At 55.4% G+C, this 16749-nt stretch overlaps 1 protein-coding gene across 2 annotated transcripts; it reads right to left on the bottom strand.

Moving 5' to 3' along the window:
* Window positions 1-865: 865 nt before the first annotated feature.
* Window positions 866-15466, bottom strand: LOC118625762 (serine/threonine kinase 11 interacting protein). 2 transcript variants are annotated; one of them, XM_036254909.1, is made up of 25 exons: window positions 15413-15466; window positions 15140-15225; window positions 12744-12949; window positions 12470-12544; window positions 12154-12249; window positions 11668-11775; window positions 11479-11550; window positions 10066-10192; window positions 9721-9824; window positions 9498-9590; window positions 9195-9236; window positions 8869-9003; window positions 8610-8694; window positions 7711-8049; window positions 7347-7552; window positions 6924-7040; window positions 6656-6833; window positions 4904-5131; window positions 4687-4790; window positions 3575-3672; window positions 3295-3473; window positions 3021-3102; window positions 2771-2841; window positions 2014-2261; window positions 866-1289 (listed from the first exon to the last, which is right to left on the bottom strand). In XM_036254909.1, the coding sequence occupies exons 2-25, from the start codon at window positions 15198-15200 to the stop codon at window positions 1140-1142; spliced, it is 3204 nt and encodes a 1067-aa protein (XP_036110802.1). In that variant the 5' UTR covers window positions 15201-15225; window positions 15413-15466; the 3' UTR covers window positions 866-1139. The 2 variants fall into 2 exon arrangements, with proteins under 2 accessions (XP_036110802.1, XP_036110801.1); XM_036254908.1 differs by lacking the exons at window positions 15140-15225; window positions 15413-15466 and adding an exon at window positions 14570-14931.
* Window positions 15467-16749: the final 1283 nt, after the last annotated feature.

Genomic DNA, 16749 nt, shown 5'->3' with positions numbered 1-16749 from the left:
CCCACGCTCTGACCAGCTCTCTACACAAATATGTGGGTGCCACTACTCCACTGTGTTCGTTCCTGGGTACAAGAAGATCCTCACTAAGGCTAGCTCACGTCAGAATGGGGGTTCGTGTAGTTAGGACCTTTTCAGTGGCTCATACTTGGTTCAAATTAGCTTAAGGCCAAACAAACCAGGAGGGGTCTCCCTTAGCTCACGTCGCCTAAGATTCCTGGGTTGCGTGCCTGCAGGCAGTTGGCCAGGGACTCCAGGACGAGTCCCTGCTCGCTCCAGCTCTCGGCTTTCCTCTGCGCTGCAGTTCCCAGGAAAGCTGTCCCCGCAGGCCCACGGCTGAGTTGCTTCTCTCAGCAGCCTCAGGGGGGAACCGCTCCTCCTTGATTGCTGCAGCAAAAGGCCAGGGCTGGTGTTAGGAGGCCAAATGGGCTACCCGAGCATTCCTGAGCCGAGCACCCTGGCACGAGACAGCGGTTAAGGAGAGGGTTCGACCCCACCGCCCTAGCCGAGCGAGGCAGTGCTGAGAGGGGACAGGAGCAGACACCAATGCCAACCCCAATCCACACGCCCTCTCGCCACCCTCTCATATTCAGCCCCCACTGCCAATGGCCCCAGGTCCTCATTAGTTCCCAAATGCAATTCGAGAGTGAGGCTCTAACGGGCCGACTATTTGTGAGGCAGTGACGTCCACGCTGGGCCCCGTGACTGGCGCTGCCACTGAGGGCTGGGCCCTGTGTCAGGAGTCCTCCTCGGTCCCATCAGTGGGGCAGAGCAGCTGGAGATAAGGTCTCCAGTACAAACAAGGCTGCTGGGCTCCTCACTGGGCAGGGCAGTTCCTGTTAGAAGAGGTAGAAGAACCACAGGCCTCATGAGTGACGCCTCTAAACAAACTCATGACATCCTGAATGGAAAGTTTTACTGATACCTGAGAAAAACTGCAGGAGACACATTCCTACTGACCACTAGCCTGTCCCCTTGGGTCATCGGAGGCCTGACCATTTCTCTCGCCCTTCCCTTGAGCCGTGGGTCATTTGGGGCCTCACTGGCCAGCGCCCAAAGGCTGGAGACGGCCACAGCCAGAGTCTGGAGCGAGGACATCGCAGCCATAGCTCCTGAGGCCAGGGTGGGGTCAGCATGGAGCTTCACCGGTCAAGGTCGAGCGCCTCCTGGGTCACAGTTCGGAGTCCAATGGAAAACAACTGCTCCCAGGGCTCCCGGATCCAGGCCAGCAGGGTGGTCAGCTGCTCCGGACACACCACACGGAGTGCCCAGAAACTCTCAAGCCGGGACACCTGGGCGAGCAAGGGTGCTGGGGTGAGGCTGAGGCCAGAGGAGGGGAGGGGAGGTCTCGGGAGGACCCGCTGCCCCGCTTGCTCTGGGCCGCTTCCCTTCCCCAAGCCTGTGTCACTCCGCATAAACAATCCTGCCGTCTAACAGAGCGCGATCCACACTTACTGAAGGCCCCTGAAGGGCTTTCACGTTTAGTAGCTTGTTTCTATCCTCTGTCCTGTTTTCCAAAATATCAGTTCCGGACTCAATTCCAAGAACTGCTCGGGGTTCAGTTCCTGGCTCTGCCGCTTGTGACCTGGGCAAGTTGGTTAACATCCCCCCAACCCCAATGTTCTCATGTGTGACAAGACTAACGACAGTACCTCCTCACGGGCTAGCAGAGGGGCCCAAATGCAAACTGGAGGCAGCAGTAGCGCTGGGTGCTTCACTCAAGGCCCCCCAGCAAACACAAGGCTGAGCCCCAAGTTCAGGACGTTTCCACTGCCTACAGCTGCCCGCCCCTCTGCCTGCTACTGTCCACACCCAGTGAGCCTCCCAGGTCCCTGCACCCTACTTCCCTGTTCCCACCAGGGCAGACCATGGCAAGTTCCACACTGCCCCCGAATCCTAGCCCTCCCAGACCCACTTCCCACACAACCCACCTCTGCTCCCATCTCTCTCACACATGCACGTACACACATGTACACACGCAGACATGCACACACGCACAGACGTGTGCACACACACCTCGTCGTAGAAAACCAGCCGCAGGTCCTCCGGGGCTGTGCGATAGAGCAGCACCGAGCTCAGGCTGCTGAGGGGCTGCTGCTCCCTGACACAGAAGGAAGGGCCTGGCCCCGAGGGCAGGGCCTTCTCAGAGGCTTCGCCAGACACTGCTGGAGGAGGGGTTTCTGCCTGGGACCCTACAAGGTCCTCATCTAAGAGGTACAAGGTGGACAGAGTCAGCAGCAGGGACACAGGACAGGTAGCGGGACCTGCAGTGAAAGAGGCGGGGTGAGGTCCAGTGAGCAAGGCCACAGAGAAGCCCCGACCCCCGCGGCAGATCCCCAGCGCTGCTCGGGAGCAGCGGGGGAACCACGCTGACAGGGCCACAGAGCAGCCTGGGCCTCTGGAGGCCAAGGCCCTCCCTTTTCCAAACTCCAGGGATCTCTAGCCTCCAAAACCTCTGAGGCCCAAGACAAAGAACACCTGCTCCACCTCCCACCCGACTCAGGAGGAGGATCCACTCTCGCCTTCCGCAACAGGATGAAGCGGGGCAGACCCAGCCAACCTGCCCCACTTCACAGAAAGCAAGGGTTTCTGAGCACCTCTCGGCCCTACCCAGAGAGACCAGGAACACGCAGGGGCCATGTGGGTATCCCCATGAGTGACAGGAAGTCCACATTCCAGGAACTGAGAATTGCTACAGAATCGCTACCAGGGCACACAGAGGTGCTGGTGGCCAGGCGGCAGCCTGGGAGAAGATGGGGTACAGAGGCCTCACCTTCAACCAGGAACACCTGAAGATAGAAGAACCGGGGAGGCTCCGAGGAAGAGTCTCTTTCCAGCAGTGGCCTGGGGAGAAGGTGGCACGCAGCCCCAGGAGAGAGTGGTCAGCTGGGGGTGGGAAATACCAGGAAGGAGGAGAGCAGGGAGGATGGACCAGGCTGTGGGCCTGAGGACAGGGCCTGAGGCTCCCGGGCTCCAAGAGCGGCCGTCTGGGCACCAACGCAGGCCTCATGCTCCTGACTCACCAGAGCCGGTGCTTTGGGGTCACCTCCTCCTCCGTGGCACTGACGCTGCTCCTCCAGGTTGGGGGCAGAGACTGCAAGACATCTGGGCGAAGCCAGTCAGACACAGGGAGTCCTCATGACTCCACCTCTGCTATCTCAACCTCACTCTCTCTCAACACCTTCCCATTCTCCCTATTTCTAGGTTTCAGGAACCTCTCTGAGGGCTGAGTTTCGTTACCTGTCTGTCTCAACTGTGACCCCCGGGCACACCCTCCCTGCCCCTCCTTCCACTCACCAGTGAGCTCCTCTAGGAAAGCCCGGCAGTGCTTGGCATCTCGGGGCAGCAGGACACAGCTGCCCGCCCCAGCTGCCCACTCCACCCGCAGGCTCTGTCCGGCCAGGCCCAGCTCTATGCAACTCAGATCCTGCAGGGGAATGGCCAGAGTTGGCTGCAGCCAGCTAGCTGGAGGCCCGCTGTGAAGAGAGGAGGGGCAGAGTGGTGAGAAAGAGGAAGAGTGGGGTGAGACCCACAGGGGAACCCTGACCCTCGCCTAGCCACAACCTGGCTCACTCACCAGATCTCCCCCATCACCTTCAACACGTAAAGCCTGTGGTCAGACACGACCACGAGACACAGACACTCCCCAGGGTGGTCTGCCAACACCAGCGGCACCTAAGACACAGAGGAAGTTGATGAGAAACAGAGGACTAGGGAGATAGCTGCCAGGCGGAGCCGAGTTACCGTGACAGCACCTTCACCTGCCTATCCCCACTCATCCACCCCAGCCTCTCCACTGGCCACTCGCCACCCCACAGCCCTACCTGCACGCAGACCTAGCAGGCTCTCGGAGTCTCCCTGCCTGTCACCTCGTCCCCTCCAATCCACCCTCCACACTCCGCCAGACTAATTGTTCTAAAACACAAAACTGACTGACACTCTCTGCTCCCAATCCTTCAGTGGCCCCATGGCCTTTGGGATCAAGTCTCAACTCCCTGCAAACACGAGGTTGCTCCTGAACTGGCCCGACTGCCTGCTCAGATTCATCTCGGGACCCTGCCCCCACATGCTGGCTGCCCCCATCACGGGCAGTTCTCCCCACTAGCTGTCTCTCAAGCCCCACACAATGCTGCTTCCTTTCCCTCCCTCTTCTGAAACTCATCCTTCAGGACCTGGCTCGGCCATCACCTCCCCAGGAAGGGCAGCTCCCCTGGAACACTCAGGCTGGATCAGATGCCCCTCTAGGGCCTTAGCCCGATTCCAGCACTTTCATATCACATGACCGTTGTCTGTTTCTCATATCAGAATAAGACACAGGGCAGGACTGATTTATTCTAGATCACATGCTAAGTGCTCAACTGAGAGGGTCCGAACACATCCTGTATTTACAGTAATGACAGGAGGTCCCGCTTCCTGAGCCAGGTGCTGTGCCGGGTAGTTTACAGACATGAGCTCTCACTGTCGCTATCACACTCTGGAAGGTAAGTGTCATTCCCCTTACAGAGGAGCGACAACTGAGACTCGAACGTCAAGGGACGTGTCCACGGATACACAGCAAGCAACTGCTGGAGCAGCTGGAAGCAGGACCTGGGAGTCCCGTAGCGACAGCTCTGACTCAAGTGGCTGTGATGGAAACGAGAGGCGCCCTGGTCAGTCAGGGGCACAGGGCAGTGCCAGGCTGGCACAGACCTTGATGCAGCACTGGAACTCCTCCTGGGCATCAGTGAACACCTCAACATCCAGGAAGAGCCGGAGTCGGTGGTCCACAGAGCGAAAGCCACAGCGCTCCGGGGCTGGGGACAAGCACAGGGCCATCAGTCTGCTCTGGCTGCATGGTGCCATCTCACGCCCCATGAGCACCCCTTCCTCCCCCAACACCAGCCCCGTCTCGCTTTCCCACACTCACCGGGACTGAGGCTCCACCTGTGGCAGTCACGGGAGCCCAGTGCCTGAGATGGCGCATGGTCAGCCCTGGTGCTGTGGTCACTGCCACCAGGACTGGGCACAGTGCTGGGGGACTGCGAGGAAGCCGGCAGCTGCTCTTCCTGTCTCTGCTCCCTGTCGCGGGCTCCCACGGTCAGAGCCAGGAGGACCACGTGGTCACTACCACAGTTTGGACACACAGGAGGAGACTCTGGAGAGAGGGATGAGCACAGCCCCGTGAACCCCACACAGTACCACAACCCCCCACCATGCCCATAATGCTCCCACCCACTCTCAAGCTCACCTAGGCGCACATCTGCGGCTGCATCCACTGCCCACCGTTCCCCACCCACCCGCCTTCCTCTGCAGGCCTGGGTGCTGACCAATCACACCACTTCCAGGAGGGACAAGCAAACCCAGATGCGTGACCCACAGTCTCCTCAAAATACACCACACCCTCTCATTTCAAGCCTCCTCAGAAAGAGCCAGACTCAACCAGGCCCTGTTCTGGTCCGCTCTCAAGCCTGGGGCTGATCGTGTACTTCGATGCTCTGCCGGCAATGTCTAAAGCCCCACATCAACACACTGGGCAGGCAGGGTGAGATAGGGGTCCAGTTCCAGACTCCATCACTTAAACGTCATCATCTAAGCAATTATGACATCATTAATGGTGGTTCCACGGAAGGGACCACATGACCCCATGGAATACAGGGTCCGTTAGGAAGTGGGGCTATTGCCACTATTTACACTGCCCTGCTGAGCCTCTGGGGCCTACCGCCTCCTGGCAGGTGTAGGGTGGAGTTGGAGAGGGGTCCATTTTCTGAACAAAATTTAAACTCCTGCTCTACTTGCTACCAAGAAGAGGAAAGAGATTTAAAAAAAAAAAAATCATGTATTTCAGCACAGGAGTAAAGAATATCTCTTCTTCAGTGTCTTCAAAGACATGACTTTTTGACAGGTCTACAATGGAAAATTCTCCCGTCTTCAAGAACAGAACGTGAAGAGATGCCACGCACAACTCGATACCGGCAGCTCCCAAGGTCAGTGAGGAAGGACATTCTAAGCCAACTCCCCAAGCCAGACGTGCTCGGATGGCAGTACTGTAGCCCCACAGTGCACCCAGGGCTCATTGGGTTTTATGTAGTTTCTGAAATGTTGGCCAAAAAGGGAGAAAAGCCTTCAGGTTATGAAAAAATAATGAGTATGTTTAAACATTACAGATATTGTATTTCCTGACTTTCAGAGGGGGGAAAAAAGATATAATTTCTTCTTCTTTTACTTTTATAAATAAAGTGCCCTGACCGATTTGACTCAGCGGTTAGAGCGTCAGCCTGTGGACCAGAGAGTCCCGGGTTCGGTTCCCACTAAGGACATGTACCTCAGTTGCAGTTTGTCCCCGGCCTCAGTTGGGGTCGTGTGGGTGGCAACCACTCAATGTGTCTCTCTCACATCGATGTTTCTCTCTCTTCCTCCCTCTCTCCCTCCCGCTCTATATGAAGATAAATACAAAAATGTCCTCGGATGAGGATAAAAGAAAAAAAATGAAAATGTAGCAAGCATAGTTTTGTTTTCCTCCACACAGACAGTTGGTCCCCACTCCTTTCTTCCCTGCAGTTCCCCCCCACCACCACCACACACACACACACACACACACACACACACTCCCTCCCCCAAAGCCGTTTTCCCTGAAATGGCAGGAGGTGCATGGGCAAGGAGGTCAAGGGCAAGGCTGCACCTGTATTCTGGAACAGAGGCCTCCAGCCTTCCACTCTGTCCAGTCCCAACCTGGTCTCCCCTAGCTCGAAATCGTGACCACAACGTAGACACTGGAGTCTGCCCCCAAGTTGGTCGCTTGCTTCCCTCAGCTGATGCTGAGCCCTGGAGGCTGCAGGGGTCAACACAGCAAGCAACTCCTGAAACAGGATGGGCCAGACCCAGCTGTGAGCAGGAGGACCCTGGCCCTCAGCCTTCTAATCTCCCACCAGCCTCCTGGATCCCATCACCTGGACAGCTGCTTGGGCATCAGGCTCCAGCACCACATAGCGACGCAAGTGCCGGTCCGGGCAAATGTAAGAGAAGCGCAGAGTGAGGACAGGGGCTGTGGGGGGTGGCTCTGAGCCCTGCAAGGAAAGAGGGGACCAGAAAAAAAAGAGCAGAGGAATTAGGGTTATACTGAGCACAGAGGGAAAAAAAGCTCTAGCCTCCATTAAAATGCTTTCGCTAATATCCACACTCTGGCCCAGAAGCTCGACTCCTGGGCCAGCCTCCCAAGCCACCTGGGGCCACTTTTCCCCCCAGGCACCTCCTCGGCACCAGGGAGAGAACACGCGGATGCACAGCCTGGTGCCCAGCACCCAGAGCCATGTTTTCAGAGCTGGCTCCTGAGAAAGCCCAGCGCCTCCTCCAGAAACCCCACTCCCACACACCTCGGGCAAGGGCTCCCTCTGGGTTAGAGGCTCGGGTTCTATTTCAGCTGCTTCCAGACTCTGGAGCTCAAGTCGTTCCAGGGTTCGAGCTGCTTGGAGTTCCACCTCAAACAGGTGGCCAGAAGTGACCCGGAGAAAGCACTCTCTGCCCCGCACACCCTGAGGCCCCTCCAGGGGGCATACCAATATGGGGCGACAGAGCTCCGCTGAGGATAAACCAAGAGAGGGACCCTGTTAGGATGGAAAAGTACCAGGACTCTGCCCTCCTGTGGGCTGGCCCTCCATCCACAAGGGGTCAGCACCCAGTGCCTGGGTTTTCCTTCCTCTCCCAAACACACCACCCCTGCAGCCACCAAGAGCTCACCTTCCACTTCCTTCTGCTCCTGCTCCTGCTCCTCCTCCTCTTTTCCCTGCTCCTCCATCTCCTCTTCCTCCATCTCCTCTTTGTCCTGTGGCTCCAGACCCACGCTGACCTCCTCTGCCACTTCCTGTGGTGAGTCCTTCTGTGGCGGCGGAGGGCCGGGCACAGTCCCTGAGCTCGGGGTGCCTGGGGGCAGTGTGCTGAGGGCAGGGGTCTTGGAGGTAGCCAGAACAGGGATCCCACAGGTCTCCAGGTGATTCCTATACTGCAGCCAGTCACGGCCAAACTGTTCCCGGAAGCTGTTCATGAGTTCAAGTTCCCGCTGCTGCTGCACAAACCGTCCTGGACAGGTGTGTAGGGGGCAGGGCGGTTGGTGCACAGCTGAGACAGCCTGTGTCCCCACCACCACCCCCAACGATCCCAGCCTGTCATGACTGTCGGGATGAAGTAAGTCTGTGTAATGGGGTGGAGGTGGGGCGGGAGAGGGGCTGTTCAGACAGAGGCTAAAGGCTTCCCCTCAGCAGCATGCCCCAAAGTATGTCCTACGAACACTTGGGTCGCATGCAATTCATAGCTGCACGTCATGCGCCGCTGTGGCAGGTTCACAGTACACAGTGGCACATCGAAGGGCCTGCGAGGTCCCAGAGGGAGGACACCTGTTTATTTAACCTGGCATCTCCCAAACATATCTGCTGGACTCCTTTGGACATCCCACAAAATTAACGTCCCTGGTAAAACACGAAAGTGCTGCCCGGGAGCAGCCCGTCTCCTTTCCCCAGACTAAGAGGAGACAGGAAAGACTGAGGCCTCTGCCACGCTCCACGCCACCAACACAAAACTCCCCACCAGAAGACCGGGAGTGCTGGGCTGGGGTGTGCAAGGCTGGGTTAGGGCTGACTTACCCGCCGGGGAGGGGTCCAGAGTCCGGGGCTCTGGGTCCGTGTCACTGGGTTCCGAGATACTTGCCCGCCTCACACGAACGCGGCTCTGAGTTTGGGCAGAGTGACGATCTTCTATGAAAGCCAGGCCTCCCTCCCAACCTGCCCAAGCCACCCGTCCACAAGCCAGGAACAAGACTTAGTATCTGCAACACATCAACCACCCAGTGCCCCAGGGAAGGGACCCAACACCTGGTACAAGGCAGCCCAGGACACTGCTCACCTTAACCTTACGAATCGGGGGCTGGGCCATGATGCCCCCTGAGGAGAGGCTGTCACTCAAGTCAGCACCCCCTGAGGTTCCAGTGGCACTCCCCACGGGCCAGGACAGAGCGGGGGCCTCTGAGGAGGTGGAGGTCTGCTTGTAACAACAGGAAAGAGAAAGGTCAGAGCCAGGAGCGTGTCGGCCCTCCCCTAGCTAGCCGAGAGACGGGGTCTGCTCTCCAGGTGACCAGGAAAACCCTCACCCCGAAACCCTGTTTCTTTCAGCCAGTGTCCTCCCAAATTAGTCCTGGCTGTCCCACTCCTGCCACTCCCCGCCACACTAACCTGGAAATCAGTCAGGGACAACACCTGTCCATCAAGAAGGAACTGAGCAAAAATAAAAGAGGAGGGGCAGTGTTGGTGGTGGGGCGCACACCCTGGGATAGCTCCAAGCCAGGGTGGGGCCCTCCTAGGCCTGTAGGTCCACCAGGCTCAGCAGGTGAGACCAGCATAATAAGCAAGAATAAGCAAGGTGTGCAGGGCCTGGCCCTGCAGCTACGGAGGGGGTGAGGGGAGGCAAGAGGTGCAGAGGGGGGGCGAGGCTGGGCAGGAAGGGGAAAGCAGAGCAGACATGGGAAGACCACTCACGCTGGCAGCATCCCTCGCTCGAGGTGACAAGTACTGGGCGGTGGCCACTCGGTGCGCAGGGTGGAACCACAAAGGGTTTCCCTCCAGGTAGAGCTGAGGGGCAGGAAGGAGACAGAGGTGGGCCTGGAGCCTCCCTGTGGGAGGAAGCGCACTGACCACATCAGCACGGGAGGAGGGAGAGTACAAAGTTGGCTTCCAGGCCTCTGAAGCACCCAAGTCTCACCTTGCGGAGCTCAGCCAGCAGCCACAGTGGCGACAGTACCCTGTGTTCCTCCAGCAGGTTGTATGCCACATCTAGGTGCCGCAGGTTCCTCAGCTGCTCCAGGCCTGGGACAGAGATGAGAAAAGAGGAAAGGCATGTGGGTGAGAGAGGGTGGAGGATAGGTAGGGTTGGGGGGTGGCGTGGAAAGACAATCCTGGGCACTGCAGACCGGCCGATGAGCGTGCACGAGGCTCTGGGGGCGCACGGTTCCTGGGCCACTTGCCACCCTGAGTCTCACACTGCCTCAAGCCCCTCCTTGTCTGCTCCACCCTCCCCTAACCCTGTCCCCCCACACTCCCCACTCACCGTGCAGGCCCTGGAGCTCATTGCCTCGCAATATCAGGGTCCCCAGAGTAGCTCCTGAGGGTCCCATTCTCGGCACCAAACGCAGGTGATTATAGGAGAGGTCCAGGTGGTGGAGCTCAGACAAGTCCTGGAAGGAAGTGGGGATGACAAAGATTCTCTCCTTGATGAACTGGAGCCAGGTTCCTCTGAGCCCTCTTCTCCACCGGGCCTCAACCTGGGCCTGTAAAAGCTGCAGGCTCTCTTGCCCTGGCCGGTTTGGCTCAGCAGTTAGAGCGTTGGCCTGCGGTCCAGAGAGACCCGGATTCGGTTCCTGCTAAGGGCTCATACCTCGGTTGCAGTTTGTTCCCAGTCCTGGTTGGTTGTGCGGGTGGCAGCCACTCAATGTGTCCCTTTCACATCGATGTTTCTCTCTCTCTCTCTCTCTCCCTCTCTCTCCCTCCCACTCTATCTGAGCAAAAAAGGAAAAAAATGTCCTTGGGTGAAGATAAAAAAAAAACTGCAGGCTCTTAGTACACACCGTTTCATCTACCCCTCCACCCCCCCCACGTTAAACTTGAACAAATACTAGCATAGTTTCTGACAGCTCAAGCCCACATCCCTAGGATGACAACTCCATCCCCCTTACATTCCTGCCTAAAAAACTCAAGGCTGCCAGGAGACTTGAGTTTGTTCCAGCCAACACCCAAAGACAGGGCCTCTGTCTCCCAGCCTCCGTGGGCAGGTAGGAACCTAACTTTGGCAAGAGCCAGATAGCAAACCCAGGCAGGTTGGTTTCATGTAGACCAATGTCCCCTTCCCTGAGGAACCTGACTAGTCTGGTCAAGGACAGAACTGCTCAAGCCTCCACGCCCCCCAGTCCCTCACTCTCACTTTAACGTGTCCAGTTACCTCGGGACAAACCAAAATTGAGTTCACTTCATGCTGAATGGTTTATTACTGATTAAAATACGTTTACTACTGACTAAATATCACAGTAGTTTATTACTTAATAAACTCTACAATCGTTTTTATTATTAAAATCTGTTCTTACCACTGTAACTAGTGTCCAGCTTTATCTCTGACAGAGACACAGGAGAAGGGTTCTTCACCACCATCACAAGAGCTACCCTTCCTGGGCTAAGTAGCACCAGATAGTTTTTATAATCACTCTAACACTACAAAAGTGAGTACTCCTGTTATTTTCACTTTACTGGGGAAGAAACTGAGAGGTTAACTAATTTGTCCCAAGTCACACAGGGATTAGGAGCTGAGATTTGGTCTGTCTTATGTTGAGCCTGACAACACGGCCTCACAGACACAGCTCCATCCGGGGGGCAAAAGCACATGGGAGCAAAACCAAGTCCAGGGGAGAGGGTCCAAGCAGAACGATCAGAGGCCCAAGTGGTGCCGGCCCAGCAAGCTGCTCAAACTCACCATCAGGAAGCCTTTGCAGTCCTGGAGGTGATTGTGGCTCAGGTTCAAGAAGCGCAGAGCTGACAAGAGACGCTGTGGAGGGTGGGTAGGGGAAAAAGAGGATCGCACACCCCCAGGCAGCCAGCTGGCCTCCTCCCTAAGGGCCCATCCCTGTCCTTCCCCAAACCCCCTCCCTTCTGAGGCACTCACCAGGGAGCTGTCTAAGGCAGTCAGTGCATTGTAGCTGAAGTTGGCAGACAGCAGAGCCAGCCAAGGCAGGGCAGAGCACAGGTCGCCACCACGGGCTGAGAGGAGCTCCTGAGACAAGGTGCTCGGTCACCTCCACTCTCCTCCTCCCTACACCAAGGCCCTACTCTATGGCCCAGCCATTCGTTCATTCTTTATATGCTGAGCTCAGTCTGAATATAGACTTAAAGAGACCCCAGGGCCCTATCCCCAAAGAGTTCACTGTGGGGAGAGTGAGGTGACAGAGAGGAGAGTATTTAAAACAATATGGTAGGTGTGACTGTAAACCTAAGGACAGGTAGAATGTTGTGGGAGCACAGCGGAGGGAGCAAGTACACTGTTCAAAGGGAGGCATGAGGCAGGGAAGGCTGCAGAGAAGGGGGAATGTCAGAGTTTGGTCCTCTGCATCCCTCAGGACAAGGCATCTGGCCCACCCACCATCCTCCTTACCTCTAATGTCTGGATGCTCCTGCTGCAAATCAGGGTCTCCAGCTGGGAATAGATGCCACGGAGGCCATGAAGGCAGTGGATGGGGACACCTCGGAGCTGCGGCAAAGGAAGGGAAGAAGGGGAAAAGATGACAAAGCCAAATGTGTATGATCCAGGGAAGCATTAAATGGAGAAGAGAGTAGATGCCACATTACTGCAGAGCAATGGGCACTCTCAGGCCTGCCGCTCCTCCACCAAAAAAAGTCACCTCTCTTTCCCCATGCCCAAAAGGCTGCCTCAAACTGGGTTCTGTGCAACATCCCCCAATGCCCCATACCTCCAGGTGCCGGAGGGACTTGAAGGGAAAAATCTTGATAGGCCCTGGGAGGCCAGGACCAGGGACATGGACCAGCTAAAAGAAAAAACATTCAGGTCAGCGAGGTCAGGCATATCTCCCTTTCCTTGGCATCTCTTTCTTAGCACAGCCACCCATAGCTCTCACCTTCTGGGTCTGAGCCCTGCAGACTTCTTGCACCCAAGTTACACCCCAGTCCCGCCTCCACTATTCTCCTGGGCTTTTCATACATCCTACCCCATTCCCACCCCAGAACCTTGAGTGAAAGCGTTTTCTGCAGCACATCGAAGAGGAACTGAAGCTGGAGGATGACAGGGGAGTCGGTGGGGTAGGAGGGCAGAGCCACAAAGCCTGTCTGGCCAGGGCCCCATGGCCCCAGGTACAGCTCAAATACGTGGTTCAGCTGCTGCAGTGTGGCAGTCAGCAGGCTCAGTGTGCTACAGCCAGACAGGACCACATCCCCTGCAGGGAGAGGGGCGGACAGGAAGGAGGACATAAGGAAAGAGTCTTTCCCTTTGTTCTGAGATTTTGTGACCCCAGGATATACCCACTCCAATCTATATTGTACATTCTCCACTACAGGATCAAACTTTATGTCTTCTCCTCTACTTAAAAGTCTTCAAAGACCCCTCTTTCTTTAAAAAAAAAAAAAAAGTCCTAATTCTTCAGCCTGACCTATGAGATTGCTTCACAACATGCCTCCAACTTTTCTAAATTTCCTTTTCCCTCCTGCTCAAAAGAGCCTGGTCTACTCACACTCTGGAAACAGTTAACTTGGTTCACACCTCCTTCATTTTCTAACACATCCCCTTCCACTCTGCCCAGCCTGACACCTCCAGGCAGCTTTCTCAATACACAACATTGCTCAACTTTTCACTATAATCACTCATTTTATGTAAAAGTTAACTAGGTGTTCTATCTATTTTTGTCCTCGTTGCAAAAGTAACATGCACACTTACAAAAACTCTCAAACAGTACTAAAATGCACATCATAGAAAGAATAACCACTCCTGATAGCACTAGGGTGTTGCGCTCTATTAAAACTGCTCTCTCCAATGGGACTGTCATCCTTCAGGCCACCTGTTGGTATTCACCACTGTACCTAAAAAAGTGCAACTACAAGGCAGGCATGGAGAATTTTTTTTAACTTTTTTGAAAAATAAAGATAGAGTCAAAAGGTGTTGTAGCAATAGCACAAAGAGCTCCCCCTATACCCTTCACCCAGTTTCCCCAATGGTTACATTTTATACATAGTACAGTATCAAAACCAGAAAACTGACATTGATACAATGTATATTTATAGTCCTGTGCCATTTTGTCATATGTGTAAATTTCTAAAACCAACACAATCAAGATACCAAACTTTTCCATTACCACAAAATCTCCCTCCTGCTACCACTTTATAGTCACCCCCATACACACCATCATCTCTAACCCCAGAGAAATTTTGCTGAACAAATTTTAAAAATCCCATAACCTTGCATGCAGGATTTTCTATGTACCAGACACTGAGGATACAGACATGGTTCAAGGACTCTTCCCACCCTCAAAGAGCCTCCCAGTCTAGAAGAGGAGATAAGACATGTGCACAGTTAATAACGCAAGCCAGTTTTAACTGCTATAAAGAGAGATTTCACAGATACCATCAAAGGGAGTGCAGTGATATAAAGTACCTCACATTAACTGGGTAATTTGTGCCAAACAACTCTGTTACTTCATTTAAACTTCATCAAAATCTCCTAAAGAGCACTATTAACCCCCTCTTACAAATACAGAAATCGGGGCTCAGAAAAGTTAAGAATGTTGATTGATATCCTTATAGCTCGTAGGAAGCTGCTACTTCTGTGTGATCTCAAAACCAAGGCTTTTTTTTGTTTACCACAACTAATGTCAACCATGTGCTGAACAACTACTGCGAGGAGAAATTATTATAACAGCTACCAACTTTGAGCACTTGCTATATATGCAAACACTGCACTAAATGCTTTGTGTGAATTAGAATTGATCCCCACAACCACCTTTGAGTTAAATACAATCATTATGCCATTTTGCTGGTGAGAAAATCAGGCTCCAAAAACTTACACAATTTGGCGAGTGTGAGAGTTGGGATTCCAACTTCGGTGGGTCTGACTTCAAATCTGGTGCCTGTAACTATGCTATACTTAGGTCCTTGCCACACAACTACGCCCAGTCCTGGTCTCGAGGGGCTTACAGGCGGCCCTCGTTTATCGCGGCCCATCCGCCGCAGGCTCTACCGCGATAAATGAATTTCCGCGAAGTAGGACTCTTTATTTATGCTCCGGTCGCCCCTCGCCACTTCGCGACAGCGAAGCCGCGAGCGTGGGAGCGCGAAGTGGCGAGGGACGACTGTAGCCGTCACGATCACTTTCCCGGGGGAGTATCAGAGAACGCATGGAGGAAGCGGCAGTGAAGTTTGGCCTGGAAGGGTGGCTACGGTTTGGGCTGTCAAAGACAAACGACACTGTCGGCGACAGCACCAGAGCGAGCAAACCCCAGAGGAGTCAAGAAATTACACCCACACCCTCGTGACCCTAAACAGCCGCAACTCCGTGGCTCTTCAGGGGCGTGTCTCTGGAAGGCAAAAAGAGCCCCACCTCGCCCCAACCCCAGCTCAACCGGAAGTCCACTCACCCGAGTCCCGCAGCAGCCCCGCGAACTTCCACAGCAAGCAGTCCCGCGGGGCGGTTGTCATGGCCACGGGACGCTGGGGGCGGAGCCTGTAGAAAGAGGAAGCGAAAGAGCCTCAGGTGACTGGTAGAGCCAAAAGGCCGGGATGTCCGTGCAAACCGAGGCCTGGCGAGGGGGGAAAGCAAGAAAGAGAGCGAGGAAGAGCATCCTGCATGGTGCCCTTCCGAGGAGCACAAGGCCCAGTCAGCCAGACACCCTCCTGGGCGACCCGCTCACCAGCTCTGCAACCCGGCGCTAGTCCACCACAGACAGGAAGTCCCACCCCGGAAAAACGTGAGACGGAGGGACGACCGGAAAGCGCGCCTCCGCTGCCGGAAATCACGTCCTAAGTTTTGCAAACGTGTCGGGTGGGGGCGGTGCCCGCGGGATCGGCGAGGGGCTGTCCTTCCGACCCGGCTGCGGGTGCTCGGACCCATCCCGGAGCTGGGCCCCTCCGCGCCCGCCCCGCCGCGGCCCCCTCCCAGCCTGGGGCGCCCGCCGGCTCCCCGCGGCCCCTCCGAGTCAGTGGGGAAAACCGGTCTGGTTGTTTGCAGATTGGGAGGGGAAGCACCGTTTGGAGAAATGCAATTTGCTGTTGAGAAAAGACTCCTCCGAAGAGAACACCCGTTTTCCAGTTAGAGAGCGTGACTTCCGAAGCAAGGAGTTTTGTGAAGCGTGTGAAAGAGCTGGGAGGGAGAGAAACAGCCACATCGGTGTGAGAGAGACACATCTATTGGTTGCCTCCTCCAGGACTCCGACCAGGGCCGGGGGCAAACTGTAACGAGGTTCCTGCCCTTGACCAGAATTGAACCTTGCAACCCTTTGGACGGAGGGCGGACGCTCAAACCGCCGAGTCAAACTGGCCAGGGCTAATGCCCGCATCTAAAAGTTACCTCGGTGTTACCAGAAAGAGGATCTGGCCCTGACCGGGTCTGCCTAGGGCTGGCTGGTGTGGGAGTTCTTGACGTCCTGCAGGAAAGATTTCACAATACGAGTCCAAGTGATTTTTTAAGTACAGTTATTAAAGCTGGGGACAGTGAAACAAGAAAGAGCCTAGAATAGAAGAAGCAATAGAAGGGAGACTAGGCGGGGAAATGAGCCTAGGCTGGGCTGCTTTGGCCCACTAAGAATCAAGAAAAGGGGGTCTTGGGGACAGACTCAGGGGGGTAGCCCAAGACAAGTTGCTGCCCATCGCTTTCTGGTTGCCAAGTCTTCTCGAGTTCCTTAGGGTTCAGGAGATGCATGCCTTTGGGAGAAGAAGGGAGAAATGAAAGGAGTGGGCAGTGGGCATGCTTCTTGGTGGGGAGAGTGCCTCGGGTTCTTTCTCTTGAGGCTTTTATCTATCTCTTGCAAGTGGAAATTTTAGGGGAGGTCTCAGGGGAGGGTTTCAGCAGCATATTCAGTTTTCCAGCTGTGTCCTTTCAGGGTCGTGGTCTCTACTGATTGGTCCGTGCCAGGGCAGGGGTCGTTTTTGCTGGTCCTGGCGTCCCCTACCTGGTTTTGCTGCTTTTCTGGGCCTGGATCTGAAATACGACTGAGGTCCAGATGCCTCACCAGGTTTGAAAAACGTCCAC

The sequence above is a fragment of the Molossus molossus genome, unplaced genomic scaffold, assembly GCF_014108415.1.
Source record: "Molossus molossus isolate mMolMol1 unplaced genomic scaffold, mMolMol1.p scaffold_m16_p_11, whole genome shotgun sequence".
Taxonomy (NCBI): Eukaryota; Metazoa; Chordata; class Mammalia; order Chiroptera; family Molossidae; genus Molossus; species Molossus molossus.
This window is presented reverse-complemented; position numbering and strand designations above follow the sequence as displayed.

Excerpts from the sequence above, each read along its gene's own strand:
- LOC118625762 (XM_036254908.1), bottom strand. The coding sequence starts at position 14,726 with ATGGGCCGCGATAAACGAGGGCCGCCTGTAAGCCCCTCGAGACCAGGA. Across the intron at positions 12,545-12,743 it reads AGAAAACGCTTTCACTCAAG|CTGGTCCATGTCCCTGGTCC; the intron begins GTTCTGGGGTGG and ends TTTTTCTTTTAG. Across the intron at positions 2,262-2,770 it reads TCAGGTGTTCCTGGTTGAAG|GTCCCGCTACCTGTCCTGTG; the intron begins GTGAGGCCTCTG and ends CTTTCACTGCAG.